The 16,500-nt window shown below is 41.8% G+C and overlaps 1 protein-coding gene across 1 annotated transcript in view; it reads right to left on the minus strand.

Annotated features, from left to right (window-relative positions):
- Window positions 1–7,332, minus strand: part of UPK1B (uroplakin 1B) — a 41,464-nt gene extending 34,132 nt beyond the window's left edge. The window contains exons 1-3 of the mRNA XM_006884264.1: window positions 7,242–7,332; window positions 4,958–5,158; window positions 1,367–1,441 (exon numbers count right to left, since the gene is read on the minus strand). Coding sequence (XP_006884326.1) covers window positions 1,367–1,441; window positions 4,958–5,158; window positions 7,242–7,310 — 345 coding nt within the window. The 5' untranslated portion in view covers window positions 7,311–7,332. The remainder of the gene's footprint in view (window positions 1–1,366; window positions 1,442–4,957; window positions 5,159–7,241) is intronic.
- Window positions 7,333–16,500: the final 9,168 nt, after the last annotated feature.

The raw sequence follows: 16,500 nt of genomic DNA on the forward strand, positions 1-16,500 counted from the left end.
AACTTAGATATGAAGCTTCCATGGCTTCTGTGATTTCAAACACATCAGCTGATGGTAGTTCCTTATGTTGGGATCAGCATCACTAACAGGATTAAATGAAATTTTATATATTACTTGCTATGCATCAGAGAGCTGGACAACGACCAAGGATGACAGAAGAAGAATTAACGCCTTTGAGTTGTGGTTCTGGAGAAAAGTTTTGAATTTATCATGGACCTCCAAGAAAACAAACAGGTCTGTCCTGGAGAGGGTGAAACCAAGCCTGCTCCTTGGTGGCAAGGATTTTGAGCCTCTGTCTGACATTCTTAGGGCATGTAACCAGGAGGAACCAGTCTTTGGAGAAGGATATCATGCTTGGAAGGGTGGAGAGATAGCACAGGAGAGGAAGACCCCAGATGAGAGGGATTGACACTGTAACTGGGGTAATGAGGATAGGTGTGTCAGAGATAGTGAGATTGGCTCAGGATAGAGCAGGGTCCAGGGCTTTTGTGTATACACTTGCTATGAGTGGTAGTCAACTCAATGGCTCATAACAACAACATACTGATATATATTCATATGCTAGACACATAAACCAAACTCTTTACTTTGAAGTCAATGCCAGCATCTGGAGTCTACCAAGGGTTTATTGCCTGAGAGCTACTGTAATATTATGAGCCCCAGGGGTGTATCTGCTAAGAACGTGATTGTTAACAGAAAAGTTGGTGGATCAAACCTACTAGTTGCTCAAGTGAGGGAGAAGGCAGTCTGTGTCTGTAAAGTTTACAACCTTAGAAGCCCTATAGGGCAGTATCATTCTGTCTTAGAGGACCACTCTGAGTAGGAACTGACTTGAGGACAGAGAGCTTGGTTTGGGTTTTTAACATCAGGCATGCCTTGAAGATAATTGCAAGTTAAGTTCCATACCACAACAATAAAAGGCACATGATAGGGGAGTGAGTCACATTTTTTGGGTTCGTTTTTTCCCCTGGTGCTTATAAAAGTTATGGTTACCTTAAATAGTCCTATTAAGTCACAGTTCATGGCCAGTAGATTGCTAAGCAAAAGTTCAGTGGTTCGAAACCACCAGATGCTCCTTGAGAGGAAGAAAAGCAGTCTCCTTCCATAGCTGGAATTGACTTGACAGCATTGGGCTATAGCTTAGCAAGTATGCAGGAGAATTATGAAAAAGTTTGCGCTGTTGTAAGCATTACCAAAATGTGATACAGTGATATAACGTGAGTAGAGTATAATGACAGCAATAAACTTGCTCAAGGCAGAGTTGTCACAAACCTTCAATTGTAAAAACAAATGTAAATTAAGTACAACCCCCCCATGATTATTCATATTAACACTTGCCCCCTGTACCTTTTGAGAACGTACTTACAAAGTCTCTCTGTGTTGCTGCTGTAATACAAGATGCCACCTCAAAGCCATAGACTATAAACATCAGAATGAAATACTGGAAAAGAAACACACGAGAAGTACTGCATTTACCTTCAAAGAGAGCCTTCCCTCTCTCAAACAACTATTACCTTCACCCCACCCCCCGCATGTAATACACAGAAATATCTTTAAGTACAAACATGCAATCATTCACGTAATTATTTAACAGACCCTCACTGATCACTTGTTTGGAGCAAGAGTTGGTGTTAGGTGGCAAACAGCTCAATTATCTTCTCTTCATTTCTCTAGAGAACAAGTGAGACCTGAATGCATAGCTCTCTCAGTTTAACTTCCTGAATTTTTATTTTAACTTAAAAAGGCAAGAAAATGAACAGTTGTGTGTGTGGGGGTGTGGATGTGTGTGGGAGTGTGTGTAGGTGTGTGTGGGGTGTGTGTGTGTGTGTGTGGGTGGGTGTACACAACAGCTGGTGAGATCAGGTGAATTAGGCACTGTGCAGAGCCATGTAACTCCCTCCTAATCAAGGGAAATTTTCTGAAAAAATGTTGCTGTTCTTAAATGCTGTTAACTGTGACTCATAGGGACATTATGAACAACAGATGGGAACCCTGTCCCATGCTCTGCCATCCTCACAAGCTCTGACATGCTTAAACTTATTGTTACAGTCCCAGTGTCACTCTGTCTCATTGAGGGTTGTCTCCCCTTCCTGTGACCTTTTCTCTTTCCCAGCATGACGTCTTTTCCCAAAGAATGGCCCCTCCTGACATAATGGTCAAAGGTATGTAAGAAAAAAAAATAAGCTTCCTGAAAATTTACAAGTACAGAGATTGAAAAAAAGAAGGATTGGGTTGTGTTTTAATATCTGTTTCCTGCCTGACTAGTATCCTGCTCTCATCAAAGAGGATAGCCTTCAGGTATACAACTATTTGTTCAGAAGCTTCTCTGATCACAGTCCCATTCCAGATCGTCCCACTGAATCAGTGGGTAGAATAGAACTCAGTGGGTGCTGTGATTACTGAGAGTGTGTGTGTGTGTGTGTGTGTGTGCACATGACACTGCTCCAATTTCTAGCTGGAAAATATTTAGGGATATATCTTTGTTTGTTGTTGTTGTTGCTATGTGCCATTGGGTTACCTAAGACTCGTAGTGACCCTATGTACAATAGCTCTGAACCCTGCCCTATCCTGAGCTAACCTTATTGTCTCTGATACACCAATCCCCATTACTCCAGTCACTGTGTCAATCCATCTCATCCAGCGTCTTCCTCTTTTGTTCTGTCCCTCCATTTTTCCAGGCATAATGTCCCTCTCCAAGGACTGGTCCCTCCATGCAACATGCCCAAAGTATGTCAGATGGAGATTCAGAATCATTGCCTCCAAGGAGCAGCCTGGTTTCACCCTCTTTACAATGAACTTGCTTGTTCTCCTAGCAGTCCAAAGTGTATTCAGTACTCTTCCCCAACACCACAGCTCAAAGGCAGCAATTCTCCTTCTATCATCCCTAGTCATTGTCCAGCTTTCTGATGCATAGCATGTAATTGTGAAGACCATGGCCTGGATCAGGTACACCTTAGTCTCCAGATAGACATCATTGCTCTTCAATACTCTGGAGACGTCTCTGACAGCAGACTTTCCCAATGTAATTTGTCTTTGCCTTATACATATGTTTTTGCCCCCAGCGACCTTCTGCGACAGTGGCACTATGGTTATTCTCAGTGGGAAGGGACAAGGAAAATGGTTTTGTCCCCTGGGTAGTGGGGACATCTCTAAGCAGGACCCTTTGCTTTTCTGAACAACAGTTTGGCTGAGGTGTTAACAGCAGGAACATATGCAGAGATCTCATACAGTGCTTTGTGACCTGTACTAGATGTTGTCTTGTTCCTTGTTAAGAACTTTGCTGAAATCTTTCCTCCGTGTGGAGGGTGCACCTTTCCTGCAGATGGAGAACACTCCCTTAGAATCTGAAGAGTTCTGATCTGGCTGGGTCAAGCTCTCATGGCTGAGCCCCACAGTGAAACGGGCCGCTGTCTCTCCTCTCCCTTTTTTTCTTTTTTCCATTTCCACCCTTTAAAAGTAAGTACTTTTCCAACTTAAAAGCAGTTTTTTAAAGAACTCACACTGAAGAATTAGAAAATGTAACTGTTATCAGGACAAAGGTAGAGGTAAACCAACAGGCATCTTAAGTTGCTGGACCTGTTCTTTAAAGGTGGGACTCAGGTCCTATAGCATTTGAGCAGCCTTTTTAGGGGTGGGGAGCTGTTGTTTAGTTTCTCAGGGCTGCATGATAAAATGTAGTCCTGGAGAAGGGGGCAGGGAGCAGAGGTCTAGACTGAGGTTTCTCAGCACTTCTGCCTGGAAGGGCAGACACTATCTTGCTGTCTGTGGTTCGAAGCAGAAGACTCTCTGGGAGTGCAGAGAGCTTCCACAGGCAGTCAAGGGCTGTGGCTATTCCTTGCAGTGACACTTTGCAAGGTTTTCTTCTCAATGGTCCTTGCATGGCAGATGTAATGCTTAGTTCTGCCTTCACCATGGTCATCAGCCTGAAGCTGAAAAATCTTGGAAAAGCCTCTTGTTTTCTCTTAAAAAAATTCAAGCCATTTTGTAGTTTGTTGTGTGTACCATTGAGTTGGAACCAATCTATAGCTGACCCTCCAGTGGCTTTTTAGAGGCAGATAATAACACAAGAGGAGGCTGCCTGTTCTCCAGTGGAGAAGCTGGTGGATCAAACCATGTACCTTCAGGATTGCAGCGCAGCTTCTTACCACTAGGCCAATACCCTGCTATATCAATTCTCAATTAATATTAAAATAATAGTTTAAACGATTTACCAGCAATCTCTCAGTTTGCTGTACTGTCGTAGTTTGCATGTTGCTAAAATCCTGGAAGTTTTGCCTCCAGTATTTCAAATGCCAACTAGGTCACTAATGGTGGACAGGTTTCAATGGAGCTTTTTAGATTAAGACAAACGAGTAAGAGAGGCCTGGTGATTTCCTTCTACGACAATTAGCCAGAATGAATCTTATGGATCACAGCAGGCTGACACAGTGACAGGAGATGAGACACTAGATTGAAAGGCATTCAGAACAGCTAGCTAATACAGATGAAGCCATATTAATGATGAGGAAATTGTTCATGACTGGGCAGTCTTTTGAACTGTTGTATACAGGGTTTTTATGAGTCAGAGCTGTCAAGATGACAGTTAATAGCACTATCACCCAGAGGAAATGTGGTAATTCATTAGAAAAGTCTTACGAACAAGTTTTCAGCTTTTCTTCTTTGGCTTATGTAGCATGTCACTCTTCCATGACAGACACATGTAAACCAGTTGATGAAGTACATGCTTGGAAAACACACGATGGGGTTGAATTTTTTAGTTCTACTGTGTTGGAATCTTCTGGACTCAGCAATGGCCAGACCTTGCTTGTCTCCAATCTTTGCAGAGACTTTTTCCTCCTTGCCCGCCTCCCCATGCGTGCCCCGCCTCTCCCACCAAAAGCCAAAGCACTGTGCTCAGTGGAGGAGAAACAATCCAAATGGATCAGGAAGACAATGGCAAAGATTCTCATGGTCTTACCGCCAGAAGAATTTTCCTGTTGGACTTCATGATGCCCACAATGCCTAGAACGGACAGGCAGAAGAGGCAGATGCCAACAAACATGCCAATCCAGGCAGCCCCAAAGATGTCATCATTATCGGTGGCTTCGAGCAGTGGGTAAAGGCTGTGCTGGTCAGATACAAAAAAGATGCACTCTGCCGTCAGGGCGATGCCACACATCTGGGGAGGAGGGACAGGGTGAGTCCGTCATTCTAGCTGCGTATATTTTAGGATTGGGAAAGGGGGTGGGGAAATGGAGGAAGGGAATCTCCTTAAGACACTGACAAACTTACTGAGATATCAAGCAGATACTTCCATTTTATTAATTAGTTGCTTTCTTCTTTGTATTAGGGAGCCCTGGTGGTGAAGCCCTGGTGGTATATTGCACTGCTAATTGAAAGGTAGGTGTTCGAATCCACCTGCCACTTAAAAAGAGAAAGTTTAGCAGTCTCCACCTATAAGTATTTACCATTTCAGAAAGCAGTGGAGAGCTGCTGAGTCAGAACTGATAACAGCTGATTTGACTGCTTGTGTTAAGGAGCTCCAGTAGTGCAAAAGTTTTTGTGATAGATTACCAACCAAAAGGTTGGCAGTTCAAATCCTCCTCGTGCTAACAATGGGATAAAGAGAAGGTAGTCTCTGGTTAAGATTTATAGCTTTGGAAGAAGCCTGATTGAGCTCTTTCTAGGACAGTGAGTTTGTTTTTTACTTCCTTGGGTTGCTCTGTCTTACCTTTAAGAAAAGATTCAAACAATATCAGATCATAATGCCCATGGGGCTTGAATTTCAAACGACCTTTTATCTGAAGGCAAATCCCCTCTTCTTGGCCCCTACAGCCCCTACACCGAAATTCTTGGGTTGTAACATGCAAACCAGTTCTGGTTATTCTTCTCACTACCAGAGCACAATCGAACACTCCAGCTAGGAGGCATTTCGGTGGTTATTTTTCTTAACTTCTGTATTTAATAGCTAAGAACTCTTGGCCTTGTGGAGCCACACAGGAAGACCAAGGCAGAGTTGGGCCAGGAATAAGATCTTCTGACTCATCAGCTATGTTCATGTTCCTTATATGCTACCATATTGTCACCACTTGGCCTCTGAGTCATTCTCATTTTCCAATGCTCTTTTCCATATGACAACACCAGAAAGAGGCAAACTTCTGCTCCCTGGAACTTTCACAAAAGTCTTATGGAAATCAAACTAAGGTGAAATAAGAATAAACACTATAAAGTAGAGAGAAAATAAAATAAGAAGAAACACTGAAGTGTGAGTGTTTGGTTATTAACCAGGGAGCGGGGCATGGCTTCTATTAGATTCTTGTATTCTGATATAGCTTGCATCCGGAAACTCTATGAACTTGGAGAAATGATACAAGTGTTCAGGTCTTTTGTTCATTGGCCACTATGAGTCGTCTGTGACTGAAGGCACCTAACAACAACAAGAAGAGAGCTCTGTTGGCCTAGTGGGTAGAAAGTTTTGCTATCAAGGCAAAGGTGGGTGATTTTAATCTGCAGCCCTTAGGCCTGGTTTTAATTGGTTTTGGTCAAACATTCTTCTAGTGGTATAGCATTTGTCTTTCATCTGCTGTACAGAGGTAACTCATGGTTGCTGTGATGCTAAACACTGTGACACTGATGTGTCAAATGCGATAATGGTTACCCATGGTGGACAGTGTTTGGTGGAGCTCCAGGATTAAAACAGGGTTGAAAGCAGGAGTAGCATCCACTTCGGAAATAGCTTGACTCCAGAAACTCTACGGCCTTGGAGAAATGATGAAAGTTATACAAGTGTTCAGGTCTTTCGTCCATAGGGTCGTTATGAGTCATCTACAACTCAATGGCATTTAACAACAATAACATTTGAAATTGAGAGGAGAATGTCTATTTTATTCAAGTGTATCAGTTAATTGTTGTTGTTGATTGCCTTTGAGTTGCTCACGACTCATAGCAACCCTATGAACAAAAGGCCTGAAGCCCCTCTACAACTATCAACATTTATCAAAGTTCATAGAGTTTACAGAGGCATGTTATTTAGGAAGTAGATGCCATTCCCACTTTCAAATTAGTTAATAAATTACGGAATTATATAGAAACACAGAGTTAAGCTCTAACTAACATCATTGACCTAAAGTTTTTCTTAAAGCAAGGAAAAGATGCAGGGAGTCAGTGATTGTATCACTATTTTCTTTAAGCTCCCACTTTGAGTTAATCTAAAACCTTGGCTACTGGAGGAGCAGAAGTTCTTGACAGCACTCATTACTTACACCAGTGATGACATTTCCAAAAATCAGCAAGCCTTGGAAGCAACGAATGGCAGAACCATCTTTGGCCATCCTCAGAACTTCCCACAAGCTGAAGTCACAGAGAACATTACAAATTAATGAGGTGACAACCTTGCTACAGTTCCCCTAACATGATTAAATCATACCACTGTGTACTGCCTTCTTGTGAACCAAAGCCTCTAAACAAAAAATCATGTAATTCTTTAGCAATGAAGGAGATCTCTGGTGATGAAGCTCACTAATAGAAAAGCCTGCTGGAGTCTGCCTGGTGCCTTTCAGGAGTTCGTTAAGCGTGAGTATAGCTCTGGTGGCTTAGAGGAAGGAATTGTGCTGCTAATGCAAAGGTGAACCATTCAAATCTGCCAGCTGCTCCATGGGAGAAAGATGGGCAATTTCCTCCCATGGATTTAATGACTCTGAAAACCCACTTGAGGGTCAGTTATGGGGATGGTACACAAAAACAACAATATATTGAGTATAACTCTGAATGATGAACTGAGGCTTCAAAAAGGCAATATCCTGTATGTAAGGGCATAGAAAACAGGCCCGAGGTAGGGATGGTTGAGTAGGGGGTCAAAGAACAGTGGAACCATGAACTGTTTCGAGACTCCTTTAATATCCTTGGTCATCCCACATTAGAATCCAACAGCCAAACCCTGGTCAGCATTGATGGTTTATTCTCACAGACCGTGGGCTTCTGCCGAAAAGCAGACTTTCCTAGTGCAATTTGTCTTTTAATTTTCTGGCTGCTGATACCGAGAGTGTTGATTATCGAGTCAAGCAAACTGAAGCTGTTAACAATCTCAATCTCTTCACCATCTATCATGATGCTGTCAGTTGGCCCAGTGGTGAGAATCCTTGTTTTCTTATCACTGAGCTTCAATCCATATTTAAGGCTGCAGTCCTTGACCTTCTGCAGCAAGTGCTTCAGCTTCTCCTCAGTTTCAGCAAGCAGGGTTGTGTAATCTGCATAACACAGACTGTTGATGAGTCTTTCTCCAATCCTGATGCCACACTTCTCCTCAAAGAGCCCAGCCTCCCAGATAATCTGTTCCACATATAGATTGAAAATATATGGAGAGAGGACACATCCTTGGTGCATGCCCTTCCCAATTTTGAAACATGCAGTTTTCCTCACTCTCTTCTGATGACTATATCTTGGTCCAGGTATAAGTTTTGCATTAGCACGATCAAGTGTTCTGGGATTCCCATTCTTCTCAGAGTCAGCCACCGTTTGTCGTGATCCACACAGTCAAATGCTTTTGCGTTGTCAATGAAACACAGACTTTTCTCTGGTACTTTCTGCTTTCAGCCAAGATCCATCTGACATTAGCTATAATATTCCTAGTACCATGGCCTCTTCTAAACACAGCCTGCACATCAGACAGTTCTCTGTTGTTGTGCTGTTCCAGTTGTTATTAGATAATCTTCAGCAGAGTCTTGCTTGCACATGATATCAACGATACTGTTTGATAATTTCTGCACTTTGTTGGATGTAGAATATTTCATCTTGTAGCGGAAACTAGAGCTTAGATTGTGAAAATAAGTCTTCCAGGGTCATATAACCAGAGAAAGGCAGAACTGTGCCAGGAGCATGGATCTGTGTGACTTCAGAGCCCAAACCATGTCCACTGAGAAGTGACTCCTGGGAATGATTTATAAGGCTTAGTGACACACAGAGCAGAATGAAGCACTTTATCTCCCTGAGGATTTTCTGGAACCAACACAATGCTAAGTGTTTGCTTCAATCTCTTTGGTTTCTGTACTTGAGACAATTTGTAAAAATTAATTTCATCTGTTTCTAATTAAATTAATTCACAAGAGGGAGAAAGGTGGCAATTTCCTCCAGTGCAATGTACTGACTCTGAAAACCCCCTGGAGGGCCAGCGATGAGTTGGTTCTGATTTGAGGGCACATAACAACAACAACTTTAATACATGTTCCAAACAAAAAAAGTTCTGTGATACAGCTTGAATTTTGTGGAACATAGAACTTTGTTGTTGTTATGAGCCGTCGAGTCGCCTGCGACTCATAGCGATCCTATGTACAACAGCCCTAAACTCCGCTCTGTCCTGTGCCAATCGCACTGTCTCTGACACTCCCATCCCAATTATCCCAGTCACTGAATCAATCCACCTCATAGAGGGCCTTCCTCTCCTGCGCCGTCCCTCCACCCTCCCAAGCATGATGTCCCTCTCCAAGGACTGGTCTCTCCTCACAACATGTCCAAAGTAAGTAAGACAGAGCCTCAGAATCCTTGCCTCCAAGGAGCCACCGGTTTAACCCTCTCCAGGACAAATCTGTTTGTTTTCCTAGCAGTCCATGGTATTCTCAATACTCTTCTCCAGCACCACAGCTCAAAGGCATCAATTCTCCTTCTATCCTCCTTGGTTATTGTCCAACTCTCTGATGCATAACAGGTGATTGTGAAGACCATGGCCTGTATCAGACGCACCTTAGTCTCCAGAGAGACACCACTGCTCTTCAGCACTTTGGAGAGGTCCCTAACAGCAGACTTTCCCATGGCAATGCGCCTTTTAATTTCCTGGCTTCTGGTGCCAAGACTGTTGACTATGGAGCCAAGCAAACTAAAGCTGTGTGCAATCTCAATCTCTTCACCATCCATCCTGATGCTGCCGATTGGTCTAGTGGTGAGAATCTTTGTCTTCTTGACATTGAGCCTCAATCCATATTGTAGGCTGCAGTCCTTGACACTCTGCAGCAGGCGCTTCAGGTCCTCCTCAGTTTCAGCAAGCAGGGTTGTGTCATCCGCATAACGCAGATTGTTGATAAATCGTCCACCAATCTTGACCCCACATTTCTCCTCATAGAGCCCAGCCTCCCGGATAATCTGTTCTGGATATAGGTTGAAAAGGTATGGAGATAGGATGCATCCCTGGCGTACGCCCTTCCCAATTTTGAACCATGCAGTGTTCCCTTGCTCTGTTCTGACGACTGCCTCGTGGTCCAAGTATAAGTTTCGCATTAGAATGATCAAGTGTTCTGGGATTCCCATTCTTCTCAGAGTCAGCCACAGTTTGTTATGATCTACACAGTCAAATGCCTTTGCATAGTCAATGAAGATAGAACTATGTAAGAGAAATTATTATCAACTCACACCCATTGCCATCAAGTCAGAAATGAATCATAGCTGACCCTCCATAGGGTTTTAAGAAACACTGCATCACACTGGAGGAGATGGCCCATCTTTCTTTCATGGAGCCACTGTTGGAGCTGAATTGCCTGCATTAGGATTGACAGCACAGCTTCTTACCCGCCAGACCACCACAACTCTGATTTGATGCTTTAGAAAATAAGCTACACTCCCAAAAGTTAATATACATGGGGGAAGATCTTGTGTGAGAGAAGTTCTGACGCCTTGCAGGATATATATGGGTTTGTTTGGTGCTTTGCAAAAATAATTTAAAGCATTTTTTAGGACGTTGAATTTTTTAAAAGTAGTAGTAAATATGAGCTCTGGTGGCTTACTGGCAAGAAGCTGTGTTGCAATCGTGAAGGCACGTGGTTCAAATCACCAGCTGCTCCTTGGGAGAAGGACGAGCAATCTCCTCCCGGGCAATTAATTACCTCTGAAAACCCATTGGAGGGTCAGCTATGAGTCAGTTCTGACTTGAGGATTCACAACAACAATAACAAATGGTAAATATATAGATATTTAATATCTATATATGTAGGTATAAATATGTAGATAGCAAAACACTTGCCCTTTCTACTCTCTTTGAGGACATTAATTATGCTCATCATGTAGTTCAATCACCATCATAAACCATACTTACGTTTTTCACTCGCTCTTAGCAGAAGCTCAGTGTTCCCTTGAGCACTGTCTTCCTTCTCCACTCCCTCCCATACATTCCAGGTTAACTACTCATAAGCTTTGGTCTCTATACACTTGTTTGTTCTAGATAATCCACATAAGTGGGGCCATACAATATATGTCCTTTTGTGGCTGGCTTATTTCATTCAGCATAACATTGTCATGGTTGGGTGTATATGGTTTTGACAAGTAGAACAGAGGTAGGTGTGTATGAGAGGAAAAGGGTGCAGTGGATAAAAGCCTAAGTAAAGGTAAATAATAGAGAGGAAAAAAAGAACAAAATATCCACACAAACCATTGCTGCCAACTCAATTCTGACTCAAAGGACCCTGTAGGACAGAGCAGAACTGCTTCACAGGGGTTTCCAAGCCTGTGTCTTATTCACTACGTAAAGGTATTTGACTGTATGGAACATAACAAACTATGGCTAACACTGAGAAAAATGAAAAATTTCAGAACACTTCCTTACGCTGCTACAAAATTGTGTACCTAGTTTAAGAAGAGGCTGATGTTTGAACAGAGCAAAGGAACACTACATGGTTTAAAATCAAGAAAGATATGTGTCAAGAATGCATCCTTTCTACATCCTTATTCAACCTGTACACTGAGCAAATCATTAGAGAAACTGACATAATGAAGAGGAATGTGACATCAAGATTAGAAAAAGTCTCATAAACAACCTGTGTTATGCATATGACAGTACTTTGCTTGTTGAAAGTGAATGGGTCTTGAGGGACTTGCTGCAGAAGATCAATGACTACAGCCTTCAACATGGATTACATCTCAACATCAAGAAACAAAAATCCTCACCACTGGGTATCTGAGAGCTGGGCAATGACTAAAAATAACAGAAGAAAAATTGATTTCTTTGAAGAAGGGCTGCTGAAGATCCCATGGACCGCCAAAAGAATAAAGAGATATGTCTTGGAGAAAATGCAGCCAGAGTGCTCTTTGGAGGCAAAGATGAAGCTTCGTCTCACATGCTTTGGGCATGTTGCTAGGAGAGGTTATTCCTTGAAGAAGGACATTGTGCTTGAGAAAGTGGAGACATGTAGAAAGAGAGGATGACCTGTAACTATGTGGACTGAAATACTGACTGTGGCAATAAGCTTGAGCATGTCAGAAATTGTGAGGATGGCATGGAATAGGACAGTGTTCAGATCTATTGTTTATTTGGTCACTATGAGTCCTACTCAACTCAATGGCACCTAACAACAACAACAACAACAGAGACATAACTACTTCATCTTTCTCCTTTGGAGCAGCTTGAGGAGTTTAAACTACCAAACTCTTGGCTTGCAGCTGAGTCCTTTAACCACTGCATCATCAAAGTTGCGACAAGGTGTCAGGAGCCAGCAAATGAGCCAATTTGATTGAAGTGCCAACTTTGTGCAGGACGAGCCTTCTATATGATTCAGGCAGATCTTATTTAAGTTTCAACTTTATTGCTATACTCTAAATATTGTATTAATAAGTTTCTCAGCAATAACATTCATCTTTAAATATTTCCCCCTACATGTTTATCTAGGTAGCTGTAGTAGTTTAGGGAGTTTTGACCCAGAATTTGACACCCATTGGACATTCCATTGATGTTTGCTGAGCAAATGGGAGAATCTAGGCCATTGTTACAAGACCCCTGTGTGTAGTTTCTGTTCAGACATACCATTCATTTCTTTGTGCTTAGAAATGTCATCTTGTACTGGACATAGTTGACCAGTTCAGCAAAGTGGCAGGATATAAGATCAACATACAAAACCCAATTGGATTTCTCTACAAGAATATAGAGAATATAGAACTGGAGCTAAGGAAAACTTATCACAATAGATAATCACAAGATTAAATACTTGGGAGTAAATCTAACTAAAAACACAAAAGACTTATTCAAAGAAAATGACAAAAAATTACTATAAGAAACAAAAAGAGAGCTGGTGAAGTGGAAGAATTTCCCTTGCTCATGAATAGGAAGACTCAATATTGTGAAAATTACTATCCTACCAAAGGCAACTACTCATATGCAAATTCAAGTTGAAGCCGAGGAAAATTAAACTGAATGCACGGGAACCAAAATATGACTTTGAGTTCATCCCACCTGAATTTCAGAACCATCACAGGAACAGGTTTGAGGCCTTGAACACTAATGAGCGAAGACCCAATGAGCTGTGGGAGGATGTCAAATATATCATCCAGGAAGAGTGCAAACAATCATTACAAAGACAGAAGAGGAAAAAAAGACCAAAATAGATGTCAGAAGAAACTCTGATGATTGCACTGGAGCACAGAGAAGCCAAAGCACAAAGTAGAATTCAAGATACTAAAGAGCTGAATAGAAGATTCCAAAAGGCAGCACGGGATGACAAAGCAAAATATTAAAATGAAACGTGCAAGGAGATGGAGTCGGAAAATCAAAAGGGCCAAACTCGTTCAGCGTTTCTTAAGCTCAAGAAACTGAAGAACAAATTCAAACTTTGAGTTGCTATAAACTAGGATGCTTTAGGCAGAATATGAAATCATCCAGGAAGTATTAAAATAAGATGGAAAGAATATACTGAGTCATTGTATCAAAAGGAATTGGTAGACGCAGAAGGATTTAATGAAATAACATATGAGCAAGAGCCTATGGTGATGAAGGAAGAAGTTCAAGCTGCTTTGAAGGAAATAGCAAAAAATAAGGCCCCTGGAATAGATGGTATACCAATTGATGTATTTCAGATAACAGATACTGCCCTGGATGTGCTCACCAAGTTGTGCCAAGAAATAATCTGGAGAACAACCACTTGGCCAACTGACTGGAAGAGATCTATATTCCCATTCCAAAGAAGGGTGACCCAACATAGTGTGGAAACTATAAAACAATCTCATTGATTTCACATGCAAGCAAGATTCTACTGAAGATTATCCAAGGATGACTGGAACAGCACATCAACAGAGAACTGCCAGAAGTCCAGGCTGGGTTTAGAAGGGGTCGTTGTACTAGGGATATTGTAGCTGATGTTAGATGGATCTTAGCTGAAAGTAGGGAATACCAGAAGAATGTCTATCTGTGTTTTATTGATTACGGAAAGGCTTTTGAGTGTGTGGATCATAATAAATTGTGGCTGACTCTGAGAAGAGTGGGACTTCCAGAACACTTGATCGTGCTAATGCAAAACCTATACTTGGACCAAGAGGCAGTCGTCAGAACAGAGAAGGGAAACACAGCATGGTTCAAAATTTTGAAAGGTGTATGCCAGGGATGTGTCCTGTCTCCATACCTTTTCAACCTGTATGCAGAACAGATTATCTGAGAGCCTGGGCTTTATGAGGAGAAGCGTGGCGTCAGGCTTGGTGGAAGATCTATTAAAAATCTGCATTACGCAGACGACTTGCTTGCTGAAACTGAGATGGACCTGAAACACTTGCTGCAGATGGTCAAGGACAGCAGTTTGCAGTATGGATTAAGGCTCAATGTCAAGAAGACAAAGATTCTCACCACTGGACCAATTGGCAGCATCGGGATGGATGGTGAAGAGATTGTTAAGAGCTTTGGTCTGCTTGGCTCTGATTGGCACAGGATAGAGCAGAGTTTAGGGCTGTTGTACATAGGGTTGCTATGAGTCACAAACGACTCGATGGCACATAACAACAACAACCAACGGCAATCTACATGTTGAATGCAATCACAATCAATACAAATACAAATTCCATTCTTTAACGAGATGGAAAAGGCAATCTCCAATTTCATTTGGAATGGAAAGAGACCCCAAATAAGCAAGCACTCCTTAAGAAGAGAAACAAGGTAGGAAGCATCTTACTCCCTGATTTCAAATCCTACCACACTGCCATGATGGTCAAGACAGCGTGGTACTGGTATGTACAGTGATAAACACATGTTGGTGTTAAGTGCCATCGAGTCTCAGGCGACTCATAGCGACCCTATGAACGAAGGTCCTGAACACCTCCTGTATAACTTTCATCCTTTCTACAGGTTCATAGGGTTTCAGGAGGCAAGCTATTGTGGGAGTGGATGCCACTCTTGCTTCCAAGCTTGTGTTAATCCGAGAGCTTCACCAAACACTGTCCACCATGGGTAACCATTCTCGCTTTCAACTCATCAGTGTCACATAGATCAGTGGAAGAGAACTGAGAACCCAGAAACCTGCTCATTTATGTAGGGTCAATTGATTTTTGACAAGGAGATGAAATCAGTTAAGTGGGGAAATGACAGCCTTCTTAAAAAATGGTGTTGGCAAAATTGGAAAACCATCTGCAGAACACTCAAACAAGACCCAAAACTCACACGATATAGAAAAATAAACTCAAAGTGGATCAAGGACCTAGGACTAAAACCCAGGACTAAAACCTAGGACTACAAACTTCATTATAGGAAAGCTTGGAAGGACTCTAGAAGTCCTAATCCACAACATGAACCATCTTCCAAACATCCTGAAAAATCTACAACCAGGAGAAGATAAAATAGATGAATGTGACCTTCTAAGAATCAAATCCCTATGCCCATCAAAAACTTCTCCAACAAGATAAAAAGGGAAGCCACAGATTGGGAAAAAAATATTTGGTAGTGATATGTCTGATAAGGGACTTACATCTAGAATTTATAAAATACTCAAGCACCACCACGAGATAAAAGTAAACAACCCAACTGAAAAAATGGGCACAGCATATGAACAGACACTTCACCAAAGAAAACATTCACATGGCTAAAAAACACATGAAGAAATGTTCAAAATTCCTAGCTCTAAGAGAGATGCAAATCAAAACAACTATGAGATATCATGTTACCCCAGTAAGAATAGCAAAATTCTACAGAGCTGCAAACAACAAATGCTGGCGAGGTTGTGGAGAAACTGGAACCCTTATTCACTGTCGGTGGGCATGTAAAATGGTGCAACCACTATGGAAAGCAGTGTGGCACTTTCTAAAAAAGTTGGAAAAAGAAATATCATTTGACACAGCAATTCCACTATGGGGAATATACCCTAAAGAAACCAGAACTGCCACCGAAGCAGATATATGCGCACCCATGTTTATTGATGCTTTGTTCATAATAGCAAAGAGTTGGAACCAACCCAAATGCCCATCAACAAACGAATGGATAGAGAAGCTGTGACATATTCACACAATGAAATATTATGTAGCATTGAAAAACAAGGAACTCACAAACTATTATAAAAAAGGGATGACCATGGAGGACATTATGCTGAGTGAAATATCTCAGTCACAAAAAAACAAATACTCCATAATACCACTGTTATAAAATATAATTGACATGGAGATTGGGGGAAACTAAGAAAAGAGGGGATAAATAATGTACACGACATTAACACAAACGAGGGAGAGAACTGTATAAAGGGAATATATGATTAGGTATTATTGGCATGACAAGAGTCCAGAATAAGAGCTGCAGAGTAA

Source organism: Elephantulus edwardii, unplaced genomic scaffold (genome assembly GCF_000299155.1).
Source record: "Elephantulus edwardii isolate Elephantulus edwardi_28Jun2011 unplaced genomic scaffold, EleEdw1.0 scaffold00032, whole genome shotgun sequence".
NCBI classification, from domain to species: Eukaryota; Metazoa; Chordata; class Mammalia; order Macroscelidea; family Macroscelididae; genus Elephantulus; species Elephantulus edwardii.